The sequence below is a fragment of the Loxodonta africana genome, chromosome 4, assembly GCF_030014295.1.
Source record: "Loxodonta africana isolate mLoxAfr1 chromosome 4, mLoxAfr1.hap2, whole genome shotgun sequence".
NCBI lineage: Eukaryota > Metazoa > Chordata > Mammalia > Proboscidea > Elephantidae > Loxodonta > Loxodonta africana.
This window is the reverse complement of record NC_087345.1, coordinates 156092510-156111406: the sequence shown is the minus strand read 5'-3', so window position 1 is coordinate 156111406 and position 18897 is coordinate 156092510. Positions and strand designations below refer to the sequence as shown.

The following is an 18897-nucleotide window of genomic DNA, read 5'->3' as shown; positions in this document are numbered from 1 at the left end:
TTGGGAGCTGAGGTGCTCTTTTTAGGGATTTGTTTTCAAGAAATAAGGAGCTTCCTATCCCCCTAATTTACATTTGATTTTGTTAGTTCATGTTTTTGAATTAGGAGCCCTGGTGGCACAGTAGTTAATTAAGCGCCCAGCTGCTACCCAAAAGATTGGTGGTTTGAACTTACCAGAGCTCTGCTGGAGAAAGATGTGGCAGTTTGCTTCCGTAAAGATAAACATTCAGCCTGGGAAACCCTTTGGGGCAGTTCTACTCTCCTATAGGGTCCCTATGAGTTGTAATTGACTTAACGGCAATGAGTGTGTTTTAATTAATAGTATTTGTGAGAAAAGAGAATCAGAAGCAAGCCCATTATAGGTGTATGTATTTAGTACCAATAAGTTTTTTAAATGACCTACAAAAATGCATCAGAGGCCTTAACAGTATATTAGATTTAACTCAACTTAGCCTAAAATAAAATAAATAAAAGCTTTTAGATTAAATAATTTTCTCCTCTCTGTCCTTGAAACTTAAACATTATCTCTCTCTACCCTTTTACCTTACCCCTGAGTCAGATTAGTTTTTTTTTAAATAGATTCCATGAAAAACAGTGGAATTCCTTACCATTACCATCTCAAAGGTACCCCTATTTCAAATCTTAGAGAAAAATTTCTTAAATATACTACCATTACTGAACACTTTGATCAAAGAGTCTTTGGAAGAATCCTGATCAAAAGGGGGAAAATGTGGAACAAAATGTAAAATTTTCACAGACTCCAGATTTTCTGGAGCAAAGGGAATTGGATGAACCCCTGAAATTATTGCCCCGAGATAATCTTTAAACCTTGAACCAAAAATACTCCCTGAAGTCTTCTTAAAACCAAACAATAGCTTAGCTTAACTAGTAAAAAATGTCTGCCTTGAGCATTATGTTCTTTTGAGATCTATCTGTCTGTGATCAAAGTGACAAACACAGCTGGAAATATTAGATAGGAACCTTAGGGGGCAATGAGTTGATGTTAATGGGGGAGGAACAACTCAGGGGAGGAACAACTCAGGAAAGGAGGATGAGAGTGGTTACACAACTTGTAGAATGTATTCAATGTCACTGAATTGTACGTGTAGAAATGGTTTAATTGGTGTATGTTTTGCTGTGTATATTCTCAACAAGATAAAATTATTTTTTAATTAAATAATTGTGCTTTATTAATTTATGGAAACCCTGGTGGCATACTGGTTAAGTGCTATGGCTGCTAACAAAAGGGTCAGCAGTTCGAATCTGCCAGGCACTCCATGGAAACTATGGGGCAGTTCTACTCTGTCCTGTAGGGTTGCTATGAGTCGGAATCAGCTCGACGGCACTGGGTTTGGTTTTTGTTTGGTTATTAATTTATAGTACAAATTGCTCAGTTTTTAAGACTACCATAATTTTCATTTTTAGAATAAGCGAATGAATTTTTGGTTTCCTTAGGGTATCGAAAACATAAAAAATGAAATTGAAGATGCAAGTGAACCTTTGATAGATCCTGTGTATGGACATGGCAGGTAATTAAAATCTATGATCTCCTTGTATGTGCTCTTTTAAGATAGAACACGACTGACTCAGGTAGTTTTGCTTGTCAGTAGCGTTGACCCCATAAAGTCTCTGGCATTGAGGAGTCACGTGCTTTATGTATCACTTGCTTTCCTCACTTGCTTTATGTATGGAATATTGATTTCAACTTTGAATTTATATATGAGTTGCGTTTATTGTGGCAAATAAATTGTTTTAAGATGACAATGGGGATGTATTTTAACATTCTGCTCTTTGTTCTGCTTATAAAAATTTTTAATGAAATTTACTCATTTTGACTTAGGAATAAGGATATTCTTATCTGTTTTTATTTTTTTGAACATTTTATTGTGGTTTAGGTGATAGTTTACAGAGTCAATTAGTTTTCCATTCCACAATTTATACACAGCTTGTTTTGTGACATTGGTTGCTATACCCTCCATTTATTTTATCCATTTTTAACTGCTTTTACTGTTTAGGGAAAAAACAATTTTTTCCTAATTTTCTTCCCTCTCAAGCTTTTTATAGCTGTTTCTTCCAAAATCAATAAAGCAATCATAGTTAGCCCACTCTAATACGAGACTTTTTTTCTAGACCTTTCTGCCTCAGATTAAATTTCACGTATCTTCTATTAAATACAAAATATTATTAATAATTATATATGTACTTTTAAAATAGTTGACATACATATTAAAAAATCAGTCTAAGTATCATTTTTTTTCATCCATTTAGATATATCTTGCTTAAAGGTGTTAAATTTTATGTGAATACATAGAACAGTAGATACCATTGTGATGATATGTTGAATGATACATTTAGCAAGGCTGTGTTCAGTTGAGTAAATACAATGGAAGATGTAAGGTTTTCCTAGCCCTTTTTCTTAAAAAACAATTTAATGTAAAAAGTCATTTCATGCTTTACTGTAGGAATAATTTAGTTTGAAAATAAGCTGTATTCCTGTTTTAATTACTTTTAAATTTTATTAATAGCCAAAGTTTAATTAACCTCCTATTGACGGGACATGCTGTTTCTAATGTATGGGATGGTGATAGAGAATGCTCAGGAATGAGTGAGTATATATTCTTTGTTGTGTTTATATCTCTTTCGTGATTAATATGTGACAAGAATACAGATGATTATTATTTATCTATTTAATGGCTCTACAGTACTTGAAAGTTAAGTGCCTGCTAATAGTAGAGTCCTGTGCAGTTTTTAAGGCACCATAACATTAAGAAGATAGACTTTGGAGCCAGACAAATGGGTTCAAATCCCACATATGTGACTTTGCTGAAGTTGCTTAACTTCTGAAGCCTTTAGTTTTATCTAGTATAGTTGGGATTGTATGATTAAGCTCTAGAAAAAGTAATAAATAGATCTCTCCCTCTCTGTCCCCCCACCACACACATATAAACATAGTACATATTCATCTAATGGTATGTACAAGTCCAAGACACCATTGCATTCTTAGCTTAAAATTTAGAAGAATTACAAATTTTTGTGATATGAAATATTCATGGTTTCTCCTGTATTTGCTTCGTGATTTTTTTTTCCTGTATTACTTTTTTAAAAAACAATTTTATTACGGTAAAGCAAATATAACAAAATATTTGCCATTTTAACCACTTCTAAGTGTATAATTCAGTGACATTAATTACATTGACCATAATGTGCAGCCATCACCACTATCCATTTCCAAATATGTTTCATCCTCCCAAATAGAAACTCAGCACTCCCCTAAGCAATAACCACTCACTTCTCCCTTCCCTCAGCCCCAGGTGACCACTAATAAACTTTTGTTTCTATGCATTTGCCTATTCTAGACATTTCATGTAAGGGGGATCATGCACCTTTCCCTTTGTTTCTGACTTATATTATTCAACATAATTTTTTTCAAGGTTTATCCATGTTGTAGCGTGAATCAGGACTTTATTTCTATTTATGGCTAGATAATATTCTCTTGTATTTTTTAACACATTTTGTTTATCCATTAATCTGTTGATAGACACTGGGTTTGCATCTTTTAGCTATTATGGATAATGCTTCAATGAACTTTTAGGGTACAAGTATCTGTTAGAGTCTCTGCTTTCAAGTCTTTTGAGTATATACCTAGGAGGGGAATAGCTGGGTCATACGGTAATTCTATGTTTAACTTTTTGAGGAACCACCAAACTGCTTTCCACAGCAGCCACACCATTTTACATTCCTACCAGCAATGATACACTAGGGTTCCAATTTCTCCACATCCTCACCAGCACTTGTTATTTTCAGTTTTCTTCCTGATTATAGCCATCCTAGTGAGTATAAAGTAGTATCTGATTGTGGTCTTGATTTACATTTCCTTAATGACTGATGGAAACCCTGGTGGTACAATGGTTAAGAGTTCCGTTGCTAACCAAAAGGTCAATTGGCAGTTTGAATCTATCAGTGGCTCCTTGGAAATCCTATGGGGGCAGCTTTACTCTGTCCTATAGGGTTGTTATGAGTCAGAATCGACTTGACAGCAACGGGTTAATGATTAATGACTTTGAGTGTCTTTTCATGTGCTGATTGGCCATTTGTATTTCTTCTTTGATGAAATATCTGTTCAAGTCCTTTGCCTATTTTTTAGTTTTTTTTTTTTCTTTTTGTTAAGTTGTAGTAGATCTTTATGTATTCTTGATATTAAGCTCTAATCAGATACATAGTTACTTACATTACTTTTAATGTGCAGAATTTCCTTTAAAATGCTGGGCAGATTTATTGTTTTCTGAGACCTGTAAATCACCACCATCTCCATTACAGGGTCTTCATTATTTCTTCCCTGTAACTTTGATATGTTGCCAGGGACATTGAAGTAAAAATCATTTTAGCCAATCCATCCAGTTAAAGAGAGCTAATAAAAAGCTCTGAATAAAATTCCCTCCAGTTTGTTATTACTGGGTCAGTCTAAATTCATTTATTTAGTCATTCATCTTATATTGAATTATTATTATACACCTCCCATTGAGGACTTGGACTAAGATGCTCCTGACCCAAGTCATGGTATTTTCAATCACCTCATCTGCATGTGAAAATGACAATGAATAAGGAAGACTGAAGAAGAGTTGATGCATTTGAATTATGGTGTTGGCAAAAAATATTGAATATACCACGGATTGCCAGAAGAACAAACAAATCTGTCTTGGAAGAAATACATCTCCAGAATGCTCCTTAGAAGTGAGAATGGTGAGGCTTCATCTCATGTACTTTGGACATGTTATCAGGAAGGACCAGTCCTTGGAGAAGGACATCATGCTTAATAAAGTGGAGGGTCAGTGAAAAAGAGGAAGACCCCAAACAAGATGGTTTGATACAGTGGCTGTAACAACAGGCTCAAACATAGCAATGATTGTGAGGATGGCACAGGACCTGGCAGTGTTTTGTTCTATTGTACATAGGGTCGCTATGAGTCGGAACCAATTTGATGGCACCTAACAACAACAACACAAACCCCCTCCCATTAAAGTATATAGTATAGGCCAGGGAGCTCCATAGTCTCTGTAGTTCACAGGGAAATTTCTTTCTTTTATAATAAAACTGTCACCAAATGACAGAAACAGATATGATGATTGAGAGAATAATAGTTACACTTTTTGTTCCCATTTACACTTGATCTTAGCCAGAAGACCAAAAAGTGACTTTTTGCTCCTAGTTAAGTGAGTGATTCATGATCTTAAATTTGAATTTTTCTCAAACACTTTTTGCTCCCATTTACGCTTGATCTTAGCCAGAAGACCAAAAAGTGACTTTTTGCTCCTAGTTAAATGAGTGATTCATGATCTTAAATTTGAATTTTTCTCAAACTTTTGATATAGGTAGAGTTAATTACCCTAATATGAGAGGATACAGTAACAGAAAAAAAAAAAAAAAAAACAATTTCTGAATTAAGCATCTTAGGGAGCACAATCTAACCCTTCATTTTAGTGTTTAAGAAATGTAGAACTGCCCTCACTCCCTACAGTAGGTAAAGTATGCAAAATTATCCACTTAGTGATGAGATCAGATTAGTTTTTCTGATTTCTGGTAATGATATTAAAATTCATGGACAAAAAACCACTCATGTTCTTGCCCTATTATCTATAATTGACCTCATCCTCTTCTTAAGCCTCCATTCTGAATGATAACTGAGAGCATTTAATCCTGCCAGGTAGATGTAACTCAGTCTGTTGAGTACTATACAGGTCTTCTGGGTTTCTTTCTCCGCTCAGGAGCCCTGGTAGCACAGTGGTTAAAGTGCTCAGCTGCTAACCAAAAGGTTGGCAGTTCAAACCCACCAGCTGCTCTGCAGGAGAAAGATGTGGCTGTCTGCTTCCATAAAGATTTATAGCCTTGGAAACCCTATGAGGCAGTTCTGCTCTGTCCTACAGGATCACTATGAGTTGGAATCAACTTGATGGCAGTGGGCTTGATTTGTTTCCCTCCACTCACTCCTGATTGCTTCTGAGCACTGTACTTTTTTTTTTCCTCACTGTGGTTTTCTGGACCCTGAGGTATCTTATATCACATGAAGTGAGTAGGAAAGACTATCTGGTTCTTGCTGGACTGATTGAGGCATCTCATCCCACTTGGTCTCTGTCTTCGCTACAGTGTGCTGTGGGCTCATGACTCTTTGCACCTGGCCTTTTGGGCATTGCTACTAGTTATGGTCCTTCTTTTTGTGCATTTGGCAGATTCTCTCAAGCTTATCCTATGCCAGAACCAGAACATTCCTTCTGTTTCCATAGGTTTTTCCTAACCCAGCCTCCTAAAATCTTTTATTCTTGCTATGAAGTTGGTACTTCCTTTATAGAATATTTGTTAATTATTTGAGTTTTGGTTCTTAATATGCACAAATCCATCTTTTTCTGTTTCTTGAAATACTGCCTTTCAAATCTTGTGTGTGTGTCTCTGTGTGCATTTAATACAGTTTATGAATCAAAGCTAAGGAATGACTATTTTATCTTAAAAGTCCGTACATTCATTACATGTTGTGTTGAATATTTTCCTGCTCTGTCAACATGCTAGGAGGTGTATAACATACAAAGAGAAATTTAAAAATCACTAGTTTTAAGTCCTTAGGCAAGTCACTTTACTTCTCTTGGTTTCAGTTTCCTGATTTGTAAAATATGGAGGTAATACCTTCCTCAAAGAGTTTTTGTAAAGATTAAGATCAGATTTCTAAAATACCTAAACTGGCCCATAGGAAAAACTTAGTTTTCCCTCAGGAAGCCTAGATGCGTTGTTTCAGGAAACAAGAGCATGCACACAAATAACTATGATACAAGATGATGCACATTGGAATAAAGTACTGTAAAGTTCTCTTTCTTTCTCCTGGGTGTTCCTCCATGGTGTGATAGGATCCTCCTCTCTGCTCTGGAATTAGCTGTCTCTTAAGGCAAAACTGACCAATCCCTTTGGTAAGCCACAATTACCTTATCACACAGTCCGCCTAGTCACCGGGGTGGGAGTTACAAAACCATGTTTAGGAAGGCCACACACAAAAGTAATTAATCACACAGCAGGCCAGCCCCTGGCTTTTCTAGCCATGGTTCTTTCATACTTGGAGGATAACTTCCCCCTCCCAATCATCTTACCAATCCAAAACAGTCATTAACAGTTAGTCCTTCAATAGGGCAAGAGTCCTACTCTTGAGGTGAATTCACTCAGGTACCAGCCATTCAGGTCTGCCACGGGTTTCAATCTTATCTGGTCAGGTACTCTAAAAGTCATCTCGTCTTCACCCTTTCTGGCTTCTAATAAAATTAACTGAGAGAAGATTATTCCCTTGCTCTGAGCCTCACGAAGTATCAGCAGAGCAAAATCTTTAAGGGACTTTAGGTTTGGCCACTGTACTCCAATCCACCAATGTCTCCCCCTTAGTCTACTCTTTCACAGTTACAGCTTCCATAATTAGTTTTTATAATCACAATTAACCCAGTTAACATTGAGCACTCACAGCTGAATCATATAATTCTATCAGTATCTTCCACCACCTCTTCCCCAGACCCATGAGGAAAAGAGAAACCTATTCAGTAGGGATCCTCCCTTGTCTCCCTCATTTAATGTAAGCACACTCATGAAAGTGTGTAAGCCAGCCATTTCATGCTTTTATCTCTCTTCCATCTTAGATAGACAATGTTTAAATTGCCTATCAAACCAGTACTGAAGAGACAAGCATGTTCGTTGTTCTTAAAGAATCTTCTGTTCCAGTTGAAACTTTGAGCATCTGCATCCATGGTCTAGGTCAGTGGGTGCCAATGGAACATGTCCAGGCTCAGCCCATCGCTTCATTGCTGCACTTCCCCCACTTCCACTCACTTACTGGACCCAGGTTGTCAACGGAAGCAAACAGACCAAGCTCTCTACTTGCCGGCTTCTTCTGATGGGCGCCTCCTTCCTGGATACACCCAACAGCAAACTGCTTGTTTGAAAACAGTTGCTTTTTTTCCTGTAAATTCTTCTTTTAAATGCAATCTTCTGTCCTCTCAGCAGTTCTGGATGGTTCTGCATGTCTTTTTGAATGCAAATCTGGGTGGGACTCAGGTTTTTGACCTAAGCCCCCAATTTGTACACAGGACTACTGCATTCAAACCAACAGCCTGTTTTTCCCATAGGCAAATCCTAGTTCCCCTTTCAGCATATTCAATCAAGTGCTGGCTGAAGTTAGAATTATGTGCTCTTTATAATATCCAAGATTCATTTCTACCATACATTTAGGTCTACTTTGCAACAGTAAGTAGGAAAAAAAATTCAGTATCCATAGTACATTCAGATAAACACATAATCCTAAACATGTAACACTTTTTAAAACATTCTGTCTTTGTCTTTTCTTCTCCATACCTTAACTCTCTTCCCGTTCATATGCATATGGCCTTGGGCCTCTGGCTGAGTGGAACGAGAAGACCCCCCCCCCACCCCCCCCCGGCCCCATCAGTCATCCTGCATATTGCCTGGCTTTTGCCCCAGGCTACTCCAGGTGCAGCTTTTCAGCCATTTCAGGTAACAACAACCAAAGTAACCATCTAAGAATTGAAAGTATAACTTCCCAAGTCCCTTCATTCTTTCTCTTACAAAATTCCATCCTTTCATGAGTCAGGAGCCATTGCAAAGAATCCCACTCCTGACACCAACTGTAAAAACAGCTTGGGGGTGGTGTCTGACCTCCTCTAACTTCACAAGGGGAAAGGAAATCAAGATCAGCAGCCCAAGGCTGATTCCTATGATGTGAAGGGTAGACATGCCTCCTGTCTCCACTATCTTTACCAATTCTGACACCAACTATCCCTCCCTCAGCACTCTGTACTGGGTTTGATAATTCATTGCAGTGGCCACACAGAAGTCACAGACTATATTCACAATTATAGGATTTATTAGGGAAGCAACAGTTACATTTCAGGCTCAGGAACACTCAAGATACAGTTCTTCTATCAGGATAGCCTCTTCCCAGCTGTGCTTGCAGGCACGCTTCTCCCTGGCCTGTGGCCTCTGCCCAGAGGCACTCAGCTTTCTGTCTCCGTGGGCCAGGAAACCCACCACGCCGTCTTCTGCTGCCAGGCCTCTCGTGTGAGCACTTCTCACCATCTTCAGGGTTATAGCTTGCTCTTTCTTTTTCTCTCTCTCTCTCCTCTGCTTCCAGGAACTTCTCAGCACAGGGATCCTGGGGCCAAAGGATACGTTCTCTGCTCCTTGCTGTTCTTCCTTGGTGGTAGTAGGATCCTCCTCTCTGCTCTCAAATTGGCTCTCTATTAAGGCAAAACTGACCAGTCCCTTCGGTAGGCCACAATTACCTTATCACACAGTCCTGCCCAGTCACCTGGGTGGGAGTTACAAGACCTTGGCTAGAAAGGCCACACACAGAAGTAATTAATCGCACTGCACTCCTCTACCACTCTGCCTCTGTGAGAGAGAGTAGGAGTAGAATCTCTAGGATTTGCCAACTAATTGAATATATGAGGATAGGGTTTAAGCACTCAACTGCTAACTGAAAGGGTGATGGTTCGAACCCATCCAGCAGCTCCACTGGAGAAAAGACCTAGCAATCTGCTCCCATAAAGATAACAGCCTAGAAAACCCTATATGGCAGTTCTGCTGTGTCACACTGGGCTGCTAAGTCAGAAACCAACTTCACAGCACACAACACCACCACTCTACCTCTGTAGAGAAAGTACGGGAGTAGAATCTCTAGGATTTACCAACTAATTAGATATATGAGGATAAACAAACAAAAAAAACTGTTGCTATCGAGTCGATTCTGCCTCATAGCAACCCTATAGGACAGGGTAGAACTGCTTCATAGGGTTTCCAAGGAGTGGCTGGTGGATTTGAACTGTTGACCTTTTAGCTAGCAGCCAAATGCTTAACCACTGCACCACCAGGTCCCCCATATGAGAATAAGGTAAAAAGAACTAGTAGGTTTTCAAATAAAGTTTGTTGAATAAATTAACATGTAAAACAGCAGGGCAGATTGGCTTGAAGGCACTCTATATGTTTTGTTGGAGGCAAAAAAAACTTTGCCCTCAGGTATTCCATTTTTTTACAGAGCAGTTATAAGTGTTGATGACTAATAAGAATGATCAGCATGTCGCAGTGTCAAGCATTTATTTAACAGTGCCGGGCCTTGTTCTGAGTATCTGATGGATATCCTTTTTTTTTTTAAAATCCATGTGCTCACTTCATTCCTTGTCACTACCCTATAAAGGTTATTATTCCCATTTTATAGATGAGGAAACTGAGGCACAGAGTGGTTATATATCTTGCTTATTTTCACACAGCTTTCTAAGTAGCAGACCTGAGATTGGTGGTCTGATTCCACCTCCAGGATACTTAATCATTAGGGTATACTGCCTCTTGCATTGCATTTCTCAGAGTGTTGAATGTTACAGCAAATGGATGAGATAGTATAGAGGTTTATCTCATTTAAATTTCATAGTAGCCCTGAGAGGTATTTATTTGCCTCATATTATAGAAAAGAAACAGAGATTGAAAATTTAATCTAAGTATTCTTGTCCATGGTAGAGGGTTAGTGAATGAGCTAATGAGTTAGGGGAACAAGGGCTAACAAAAGGCTGTGAACTTAGCAGTTAGCAAGGTCTTTGTTTTTGAAGAACAGTTGACATAGAAACCAGATCACAGTGAGTAAATCTTTTAGCAATAGAGGCAAGGAAATTTTGCTGGTGAAAGAATGGAGAGAGAGGAGTCCATTGTTGGTCTTAAGGAGCCCCAAAGATGGTATTTATTTTAAGGGACGGCACTGGGTTTTTTATTTTAAGGGGTAGAAGTCACCTGAATTGTTTGTAGGCTAAGCAAAAAGAACTACTTTTAATAGAAGAGGTAGTAAATGTAGCCAAGAGTAGTAGTAATTTATCTTGGAAAGATGCATAGTTCTCCTGAAAGAGAAAGAAAGAATATGTTGAGGAAATGGCATTTTGAGGTGTGAAAGATTTAAAATTGGGAGTCTCTTGTGTGCCTGTCGGTTTTTACTGTTTCTTCTGAGAATGTGCTTCTTCTCATTCTTTTGGCATTTTGAGGAGAGGGTTTATTTTCTTTTATTCACAACTTCTAGGTACTCTTTATAAATACTCTCTTAGTTCTTTGTGTGTTAAATTTGTGTTGCAAATATTTTCTCCCAGCTTTTTCTATCTGTGTTAACTTGTTAATATCTTTTATTATAACCAAGTTTTTCATTTTTATGAGGTTAAATCATTTGATCTTTTGTGGCTTTTGTTTTATTTGGTTTGTCTTTCTTTTTTTCAATATATTAGTTTTATGTTTCTCCCACCCAAAGGTTAAACTAATATTTTCTTTAAAGGCTTTTATGGGCTTTTTTTTTTCCCCCCAGTGGTCAGCTCTTCAGTCTATCTGTAATATTTATTTATGATTAGTGATGTGCCTTTTGACTTTTTCACAAAGAATTACCAAATGTCCTAACTCCAGCCAGTTCTTCACAGATATGAAACACTTTTTTAATCAAAAAACGAATTTTCCCGTATGTCCTCAAGTCATTTTTTGGACTGTTCTATTCTACTGATCAATTTGTGAGTTCTTATGACAAAACTATACTGTTTTATGTATAGTTTATGTATAGCACGTGTTACCTGATATACGTTTTGAAAATTCTCTTAGTCACTTATCTAGTCCAAGTGAATTTTTATCTTCGCTTTTCAAGTTCTAGTTTAAAAAAAAAAGTCTGTGAGGTTATTGATTGCATCACATTAAACTTATAGATTATTTTAGAGAATTGACATCTTTGCAATATTAAGTCTTTCCATCAAATTGCTTTTTATGTTCTGTAATAAAATTATATAGTATACATCATATAGCTCATATAGGCAGGGCCTATCTATGGAAAATAGCGCCTACTGCGATTAGTGTAAAATTGCTGAATGATCTCACAGCTGGTGATAGAAACTATGATGGCCAATAGAAACTGCTCATTGATGCCCCTCCTCAAGCGGCACCCAGGGCATACACCCTACCTGCCATGCCTTAGTTACGCCTCTGCATAGTGGCCCTAGGTCCTCTACCTCCCTGTACGTCTTTCTACCTCAGTTGTTAAAAACTGTCTTCGCTTCTGCAGTAGGATAGAAATAAACCCTAATTCCGTTCTTGCCTGCCTCCTCAGTCCTTCCAAGCGGCTAGAGTGATATTTTAAAAATGTATATGAGATCATGTTACTTTCATCATCCTTAAAACAATTCAGTGGCTGACTTCCTCGTGCAGCTTCAAATAAAATCTCAACTCCTTATCAAGGCTTGCAGTTCCTTTTGTGGTCTGGCCTCTGTCTGCATACCACCTGTCTTCATCTTGTACTAGTGCACGTATTTAGAACGGAGTCTTTCTTTGATTTACTTTCCTATAGATCAGCTTTCCTACAGTCTCTTTTCTATGTTAAAGAAATCTGTCAGTATTTGTGCATTTTTTGTTTTCCTGTGTATTGTATATTTATTGCTTTTGTGTGTTTATTTGATAATTATTTTTATTTCAATGTTTTCATTTTATGGTATATGTATACACATGGAAACCCTGGTGGTGTAGTGGTTAAGTGCTACGGCTGCTAAAGAAAAGGTCAGCAGTTGGAATCCACCAGGTGATCCTTGGAAACTCTGGGGGGCAGTTCTACCCTGTCCTATAGGGTCGCTATGAGTTGGAATCAACTCAACGGCAGTGGGTTTGGTATTTTGGTTTTATAGGTATACATATATGTATATGGAGCCCTGGTGGCACAGTGGTTAAAAGGTCAGCTGTTAAACAAAAGATCAGCAGTTTGAATCCACCAGCTGCTCCTTGGAAGGCCTGTGGGGCCGTTCTGTTCTGTCCTGTGGGATTGCTATGAGTCGAAATCTACTCAGTGGCAAAGGGTTTGGTTTTGTTTATGTGCATATATATATGTATATGTATATTCTGAATGCATATGTATGTATATGCACACACATATATACATACACGTACAGAAAAGGCTGATAAGGACTAGTCACAATCTTAAATGCTAGGCTAAGAAAAATGAAGTTCGAAAATTTTAAAGGCATAATCTCATGAGTGAATTCTATAAATTGTAATACAGAGAGAATATTATATTCTCCCTATATTACAGCTTGGTACAATAAATATTTTAAATATTTAGCTATCAAAAGAAGACAAAAATTTTAATTATATATTCTGTTTAAGGAAATAGGTACATGTTTTTAAAATATTACCATCCAAAGTAGATGCCTAACCAGGTGATCACTGAGCTAATCTGAATAATTTATTACTCAGGAATTCTGAATAGCTCGTTTGCTGTATTTAGTAACATACTACTGTACATGTACTAATCTAGGCATTTGTTTAAAATCGTAAGGAAATAGATGATGTAGTATCTACTCATAACACTAGGTGGTGGTAATTGATTTTAGAAATTCAATTGTGAAAATGTTTCCCAACATGTATATTCTTTGAGCGTGAAAACATTTAGCGCTGTCTGCCTTTCCGATGGAAGAGAAGGGTAAATATGCATTTCTGCCCATCTGAGCTGCTGACCCCTATTTCCTCTCACCTTTGAATGCTCTAATCCAGTAATTCTCAAACTTTTTGGTCTTATTGCCCTTTATATTCTCAAAAATTATTGAGGATCCCTAAGAGTTTTTGCTTATATGGGTTATAAGCAAATATATGTAATGATCAGTGTTTTTCATGTTAGAAATTAAGACTGACAAATTTAAAAATATTTATTATTTTAAAATAATAATAATATACCCATTACTTGTTAACATAAATAACATTTTTTATGAAAAAATAACTTCTAAAACAAACAAAAAAATTAGTGAGCTACCTTGTACCCACTGTTGTTGTTGTTATTGTTATCTGCCGTCGAGTCGATTCCCACTCATAGTGACTCTATAGGGCAGAGTAGAATGACCGCATAGGGTTTCCTAGGCTGTAAATCTAGGAAAGCAGATTGCTAGGCCTTTTTTGCCACGGAGTGGATGATGGGTTCAAACCACTGATCTTTCAGTTAGCAGTCGAGTACCTAACCATTGTACCATAGGGCTCCTTAGGTATATACCTAAAAGACTTGAAAACTGTGATGCAGATACTTGTACATCAGTGTTCGTTGCAGCATTATTTATGATAGCTAAAAGGTGGAAACAGCACGGGTGATCATCAACAGATAAATGAATAAAATGTAGGATGGTAATACAATGGAATATTATTTAGCGATAAAGGAAAATGAAATGCTTGTACATGCTATGGGGTGGATGAGCCTTGAAAACATGCTGGGTGAGGTAAGTCAGACCCAAAAGGATAAATATTGTAAAATCCCACCTATATGAAGTATTTTAAATAGGTGAATGCATAGACTCAAAGGATAAGTAAAGGTTGCCAGGAGACCGGGGGGAGGAGGGAATGGGAGTTGCTGCGGAGCAGGTGCTGAGTTTCTGTTTGGGGAGACGTAGAACTTTTTGACATGGATGCTGGTGATAGCACAACATGGTGAAAGTAATTAATGCACTGAATTGTACATTCAAAAATTGTTTAAATGGCAAACTTTCTGTTATATATATTTTACCACAATAAACTTTTAAAAATTAAGAAATATGGTATTGTTTCAAATTTTTCCATATCTTGGTAATGCCTTGCTTATTAGTAGACAGCTGCATTCTCGTATCTGCTCATACATTCAGATCTCTTGTGATGTAACATTTAGCCACTGGAAAACTCTGCAGTCATGAGAGAGTAAATAAAAATGGCAACTGGCATCTTAATTTGATCTCATGTAGTCCCTAAAGGGTCTTATGGACCCCTAAGAGTCCCACGGAAACCCTGGTGGCACAGTGGTTAAGAACTGCAGCTGCTAACCAAAAGATCAACAGTTCAAACCCACCAGGCACTCCTTGGAAACCCTCTGGGACAGTTCTGCTGTGTCCTTCAGGGTCACTGTGAGTCGGAATCGACTCGGCAGCAACGGGTTTGGTTTTTGGTTGGAAGAGTCCCCCGCTGCAATTTGAGAACCTTTGCTCTAACCCTACCTATGCCTGTAAGAAGCTAGTGACCAAATACAAACTTTATGTATACTTGCTTTATATTAATTTTGAATTTACAACTCTAAAAAATCAAACTACCACCTCTTGGCTTCCACTATCTGATTGTTATACCTAAGAATAAATAGTAAAATATTTACAACAAAAATGACTAAGAGTTAATACTTTTTATTATATTAGTTGATTAAAAAAGCATAATATTCTAATAGAAAATTGGACAAGATATGCCCAGATGGTGAAGAGGATGCAAAATTTTGTATACAGCATGCTTACAGTAGAGATAATCTTGAACCAGAAAAAAAAAATTGCTTTTTAGAAATATATGTGACCCCAGATGATTATTATAAAAAATTTACTTAATGTACATTAGCTGAAGGGTAGAGTCTATGGACTTTATTGTCATTGTAATTTTATCTCTGTTGTGAGGTAATCTCTTTAACTCTCTGTGCTTTGTTCTATTTTATTCATATCCATGTATTTAACTCTCATCTGTAGTCTAATGATTCCCAAATCTCAATATATAACCGTAATCTCTCTTCTGTGCTCCTGGGCCTTAATTCCAGTTGTATATCCATCCCTAGCTAGAAGTCCTAAAGGTACCTCAATCCTAGCATGTCTAAAACCAAACTCATTCTCTCTTTCCACACTATTCCAGAACCTACTTCTTTTTAATTCTTTCTTTTAGTTCATAACCATTTATAGGGTTTCCCAGGCTAGAAACTTCCAAGGAAGCTTTGACAGTTTCTTTGCCCCCCAAATATGTTGTTATATTTTCTTGCTTTTTTACTCTATTTCCTCTGCCTTGAATCTTCTTATCCCCTTTTTGGTCTGAATATTTCTATCTGTGCTTTAAGATTCAACTCAAATATTACCACTCTGTAAACTTTCCCTCCACTTCAAGGAGATGCTCTCATATCACTGTGTGTGTTTGTGTGTACATGTGCACTTGCACACATATGTGCAGAGAGAGAGCACATTTTTTTAATCTCTATCACTTGGTAAACTCTTAGCCTCTGTAAGGTAGTGACCATTTTCCATTCGTCTTTATTTCTCCAGTCCTAAGCACTCTGAGTTTGTTTATGGGAGAGAGGGATCATATCAAATGTTCATGTTTTAAGTATTGTACAAGTCAATTCACTGCTACCCAATGATAAATCTTAGAAATTATCATTAGCATATCCGTTTGTTTTTCTAAATCAAAGTTAGTTCAGGTTAACTTGAATTGCATGATAATTATTAAGGATCCTTTTCTTTATTTTTGCCAATAATTTTCTGGATTTCAGGGGAAATTTACCTTACTAAAAAAGTTAACATTTAATAGAACGTTTTATAAATACATTTAATGTGCATCTGAAGGGTCACATTTACCTACCGCAAACCTGATCTAATCCCATTTATAATGAGCAGTACCATGATAGTGATTTGATGTGAACTCTTAATAGTGTAGTCTTGAGTAAAAGTTATTAGTGTGGATTATATATATGCACACGTATTTTTACATTTAAGTACTTTTAAGGCTTATATATACTAGTACAGTGGTAACTTTTTTTTTCTTTTAACAGAACTTCTTGGTATACATAAACAAGCAGCTGTAGGCTTCTTAACATTAATGGAGGCTTTACGATACTGTAAGGTAAGTTGTTTTTTAAGGTACTTTGAATGTTTTTTTGTTGTCCACTGCTCTGGATAGTATCTTTGCTCCTATGACAGCACCGTTTAGCTTATTGTTATTCCTTCCTGATCTCCTACCCCAAACCGACAGGGTTAGTAAGGATAATTTTGAGCCAGCTGACCATGCGAAGTTTCTTATGCCATGTCTGTTCTTTGTAGAGGGAGGAGAGCAGAACCCAGTACAAAGTAATATGTAAAAATAGAGAAATCTGTTATTGAATATAAATATATTGTTTGGTAAACTGAGCTGAAAAGAACACACTGTTTCTTCCTCATGAACCAACAGAGTATGTATCACCAAAACAACTGGTATTACTTTATCAGGCAAAGAAAAAGAATTTGCTAAATGACTGAAATTCTAACTTTTATCCTTTCCATCTGAAAAAATGATTTCGCACTAAAAAAAAAAGTTCCAAATGTTTCACAAAATTAAACTCTTCAACACATGCACTAAGGTTAGGAACTGCCATGAAATTCATTTATTGCTATGTATGTCATTGCCTTTTGTAAACAATCTGAAATGACCATTGGATGTTCCAAATAGTCATAAATGAGATTTAAATCATTAATGGTTTGCACTTAATAAAATGTCATAATGATTTGGGAGAAAGAAAGAAATAGGTATAATTTTCTTTTCCATTTTCGAATGGTGGTTTAATGGCAGTGGTTCTGGTAGTGATGATTACTTTTAATAACAGCAACAGTATCTTCCCTTCTCTCTTTTTTGCCAGACAGTGATCCTCTTCCATGACACACTGGGGCAGGGGTGATATGTGTATGATAAACAGCATTCATCCCACCCTTATTCATTAATAGGGAGCATATTCTCGAACAACACCCACTCTTTAATTTTCAGTGACTTTTATTATACAAGCTAAGGATATTCTGAGGCAGTCTGGCAACCAGAGAATTAAACTGTGTCCCCCACCTCAGCACACACACAAGCATTCACATACCTTAAAAGTGTGTGTGTTATATAGGGATACTGTGTGGAGATGCATATTTTGATTACACATTGTAGTTATAATTCAGATGGTATATAAGGAATTTGGAGTAGTATTTCATCATTCGACACCTGAAGCTTTTCTGTTTTTCTTTGCCCACAAGTTGTTACTTCTCCAGTCTCATACCCACAAGTCAGGAGCTACATCTTCCCTTGCTATCCAGTCAAACTTCCATACGGTATTTCCTATTATAGTATGTGTCATAAATAGTTATATATGATATTTTGCAATTGAAATTTAATGAGTTTAAAGTTGCTGGTTAGGAATTGTGTTTTCAGGTTTGTTTTTCCTGTTTTCATGGATAAATTGGCTTGTAGTTTTATAAGTCTTTGTGACCTATTTAATTTTCTTAAAACTTTTAAGACCATGTATAACTTTGCATCTGCTAGTTGTCATACATTACTCAGAAGTATATATCAGCTTATGTGCCCATACATTTATTGAGATGCTCAGTGATACCTAATAAACATTGGGCTAGGATATTTTCTCACATTGATGATTAATAAGTAACTAAAGAATAAGGGATTCTTTTTAAATTTTTAACTTTATGCATGATTTATGAATAGTATCAACCTTGATCCTAAACACAGCGTATCACCTGAATATACATGACATTTAACAAGTTAGTTTATATTGATCTGAGCTATTTAATACTTAGAACTCATTTTACCAGTTTCCCAGGAAAAAAAGGGCCTGCAAAAAAGCTCATAAAATAGCCTAGTTAAATCACAGAATTCAAGTTGTAAAGCAGCAGCTCTTTAAATTGAATGGCTCACTCTCCTCTTCAGGTTGTACTTCAAATGGTACCTCAGAGATGCTTTCCTCTACCGTTCTTCCAATTACTCTTTTCTACATTATTTTATTACAGTAATCAATCTAATTATCTTTTTTGTTTACTTATTTATCTTTTTTTAGTCTTCAAATTGTTTTTCATTGTTACCTTTTCCAATAGAATATAGACTCTTTGAAGGCAGGGACATTGTCTTGCTGGGCACATATTAGGTATTCAATATATTTGTTGAATGCATGACTGGAAAATTTCAACAGCATTGTTTTCTAAATATGCTTTTGCTTTTTTTTTTTTTTGACTTAAGAAATACTGTTGTATAGTCTCCTATTTGCATATTGCTGTAATGCTCTAGCAGTAACTATGGTGTTCATCTGTATATAGCT

At 36.7% G+C, this 18897-nt stretch overlaps 1 protein-coding gene across 3 annotated transcripts in view; it reads left to right on the top strand.

Annotated features, from left to right (window-relative positions):
• The window catches only part of MINDY3 (MINDY lysine 48 deubiquitinase 3), a 97496-nt gene that overhangs the window by 27919 nt on the left and 50680 nt on the right, over window positions 1–18897 (top strand). Inside the window, exons 7-10 of one of the 3 annotated variants that reach the window (XM_064284888.1) lie at window positions 1455–1528; window positions 2525–2604; window positions 16612–16682; window positions 17828–17902. In XM_064284888.1, the coding sequence (XP_064140958.1) occupies window positions 1455–1528; window positions 2525–2604; window positions 16612–16682; window positions 17828–17902 (300 nt within the window). Of the gene's footprint in view, window positions 1–1454; window positions 1529–2524; window positions 2605–16611; window positions 16683–17827; window positions 17918–18897 lie in introns of all 3 variants that reach the window. The other 2 variants (XM_023548891.2, XM_003410568.4) reach the window with 2 other exon arrangements.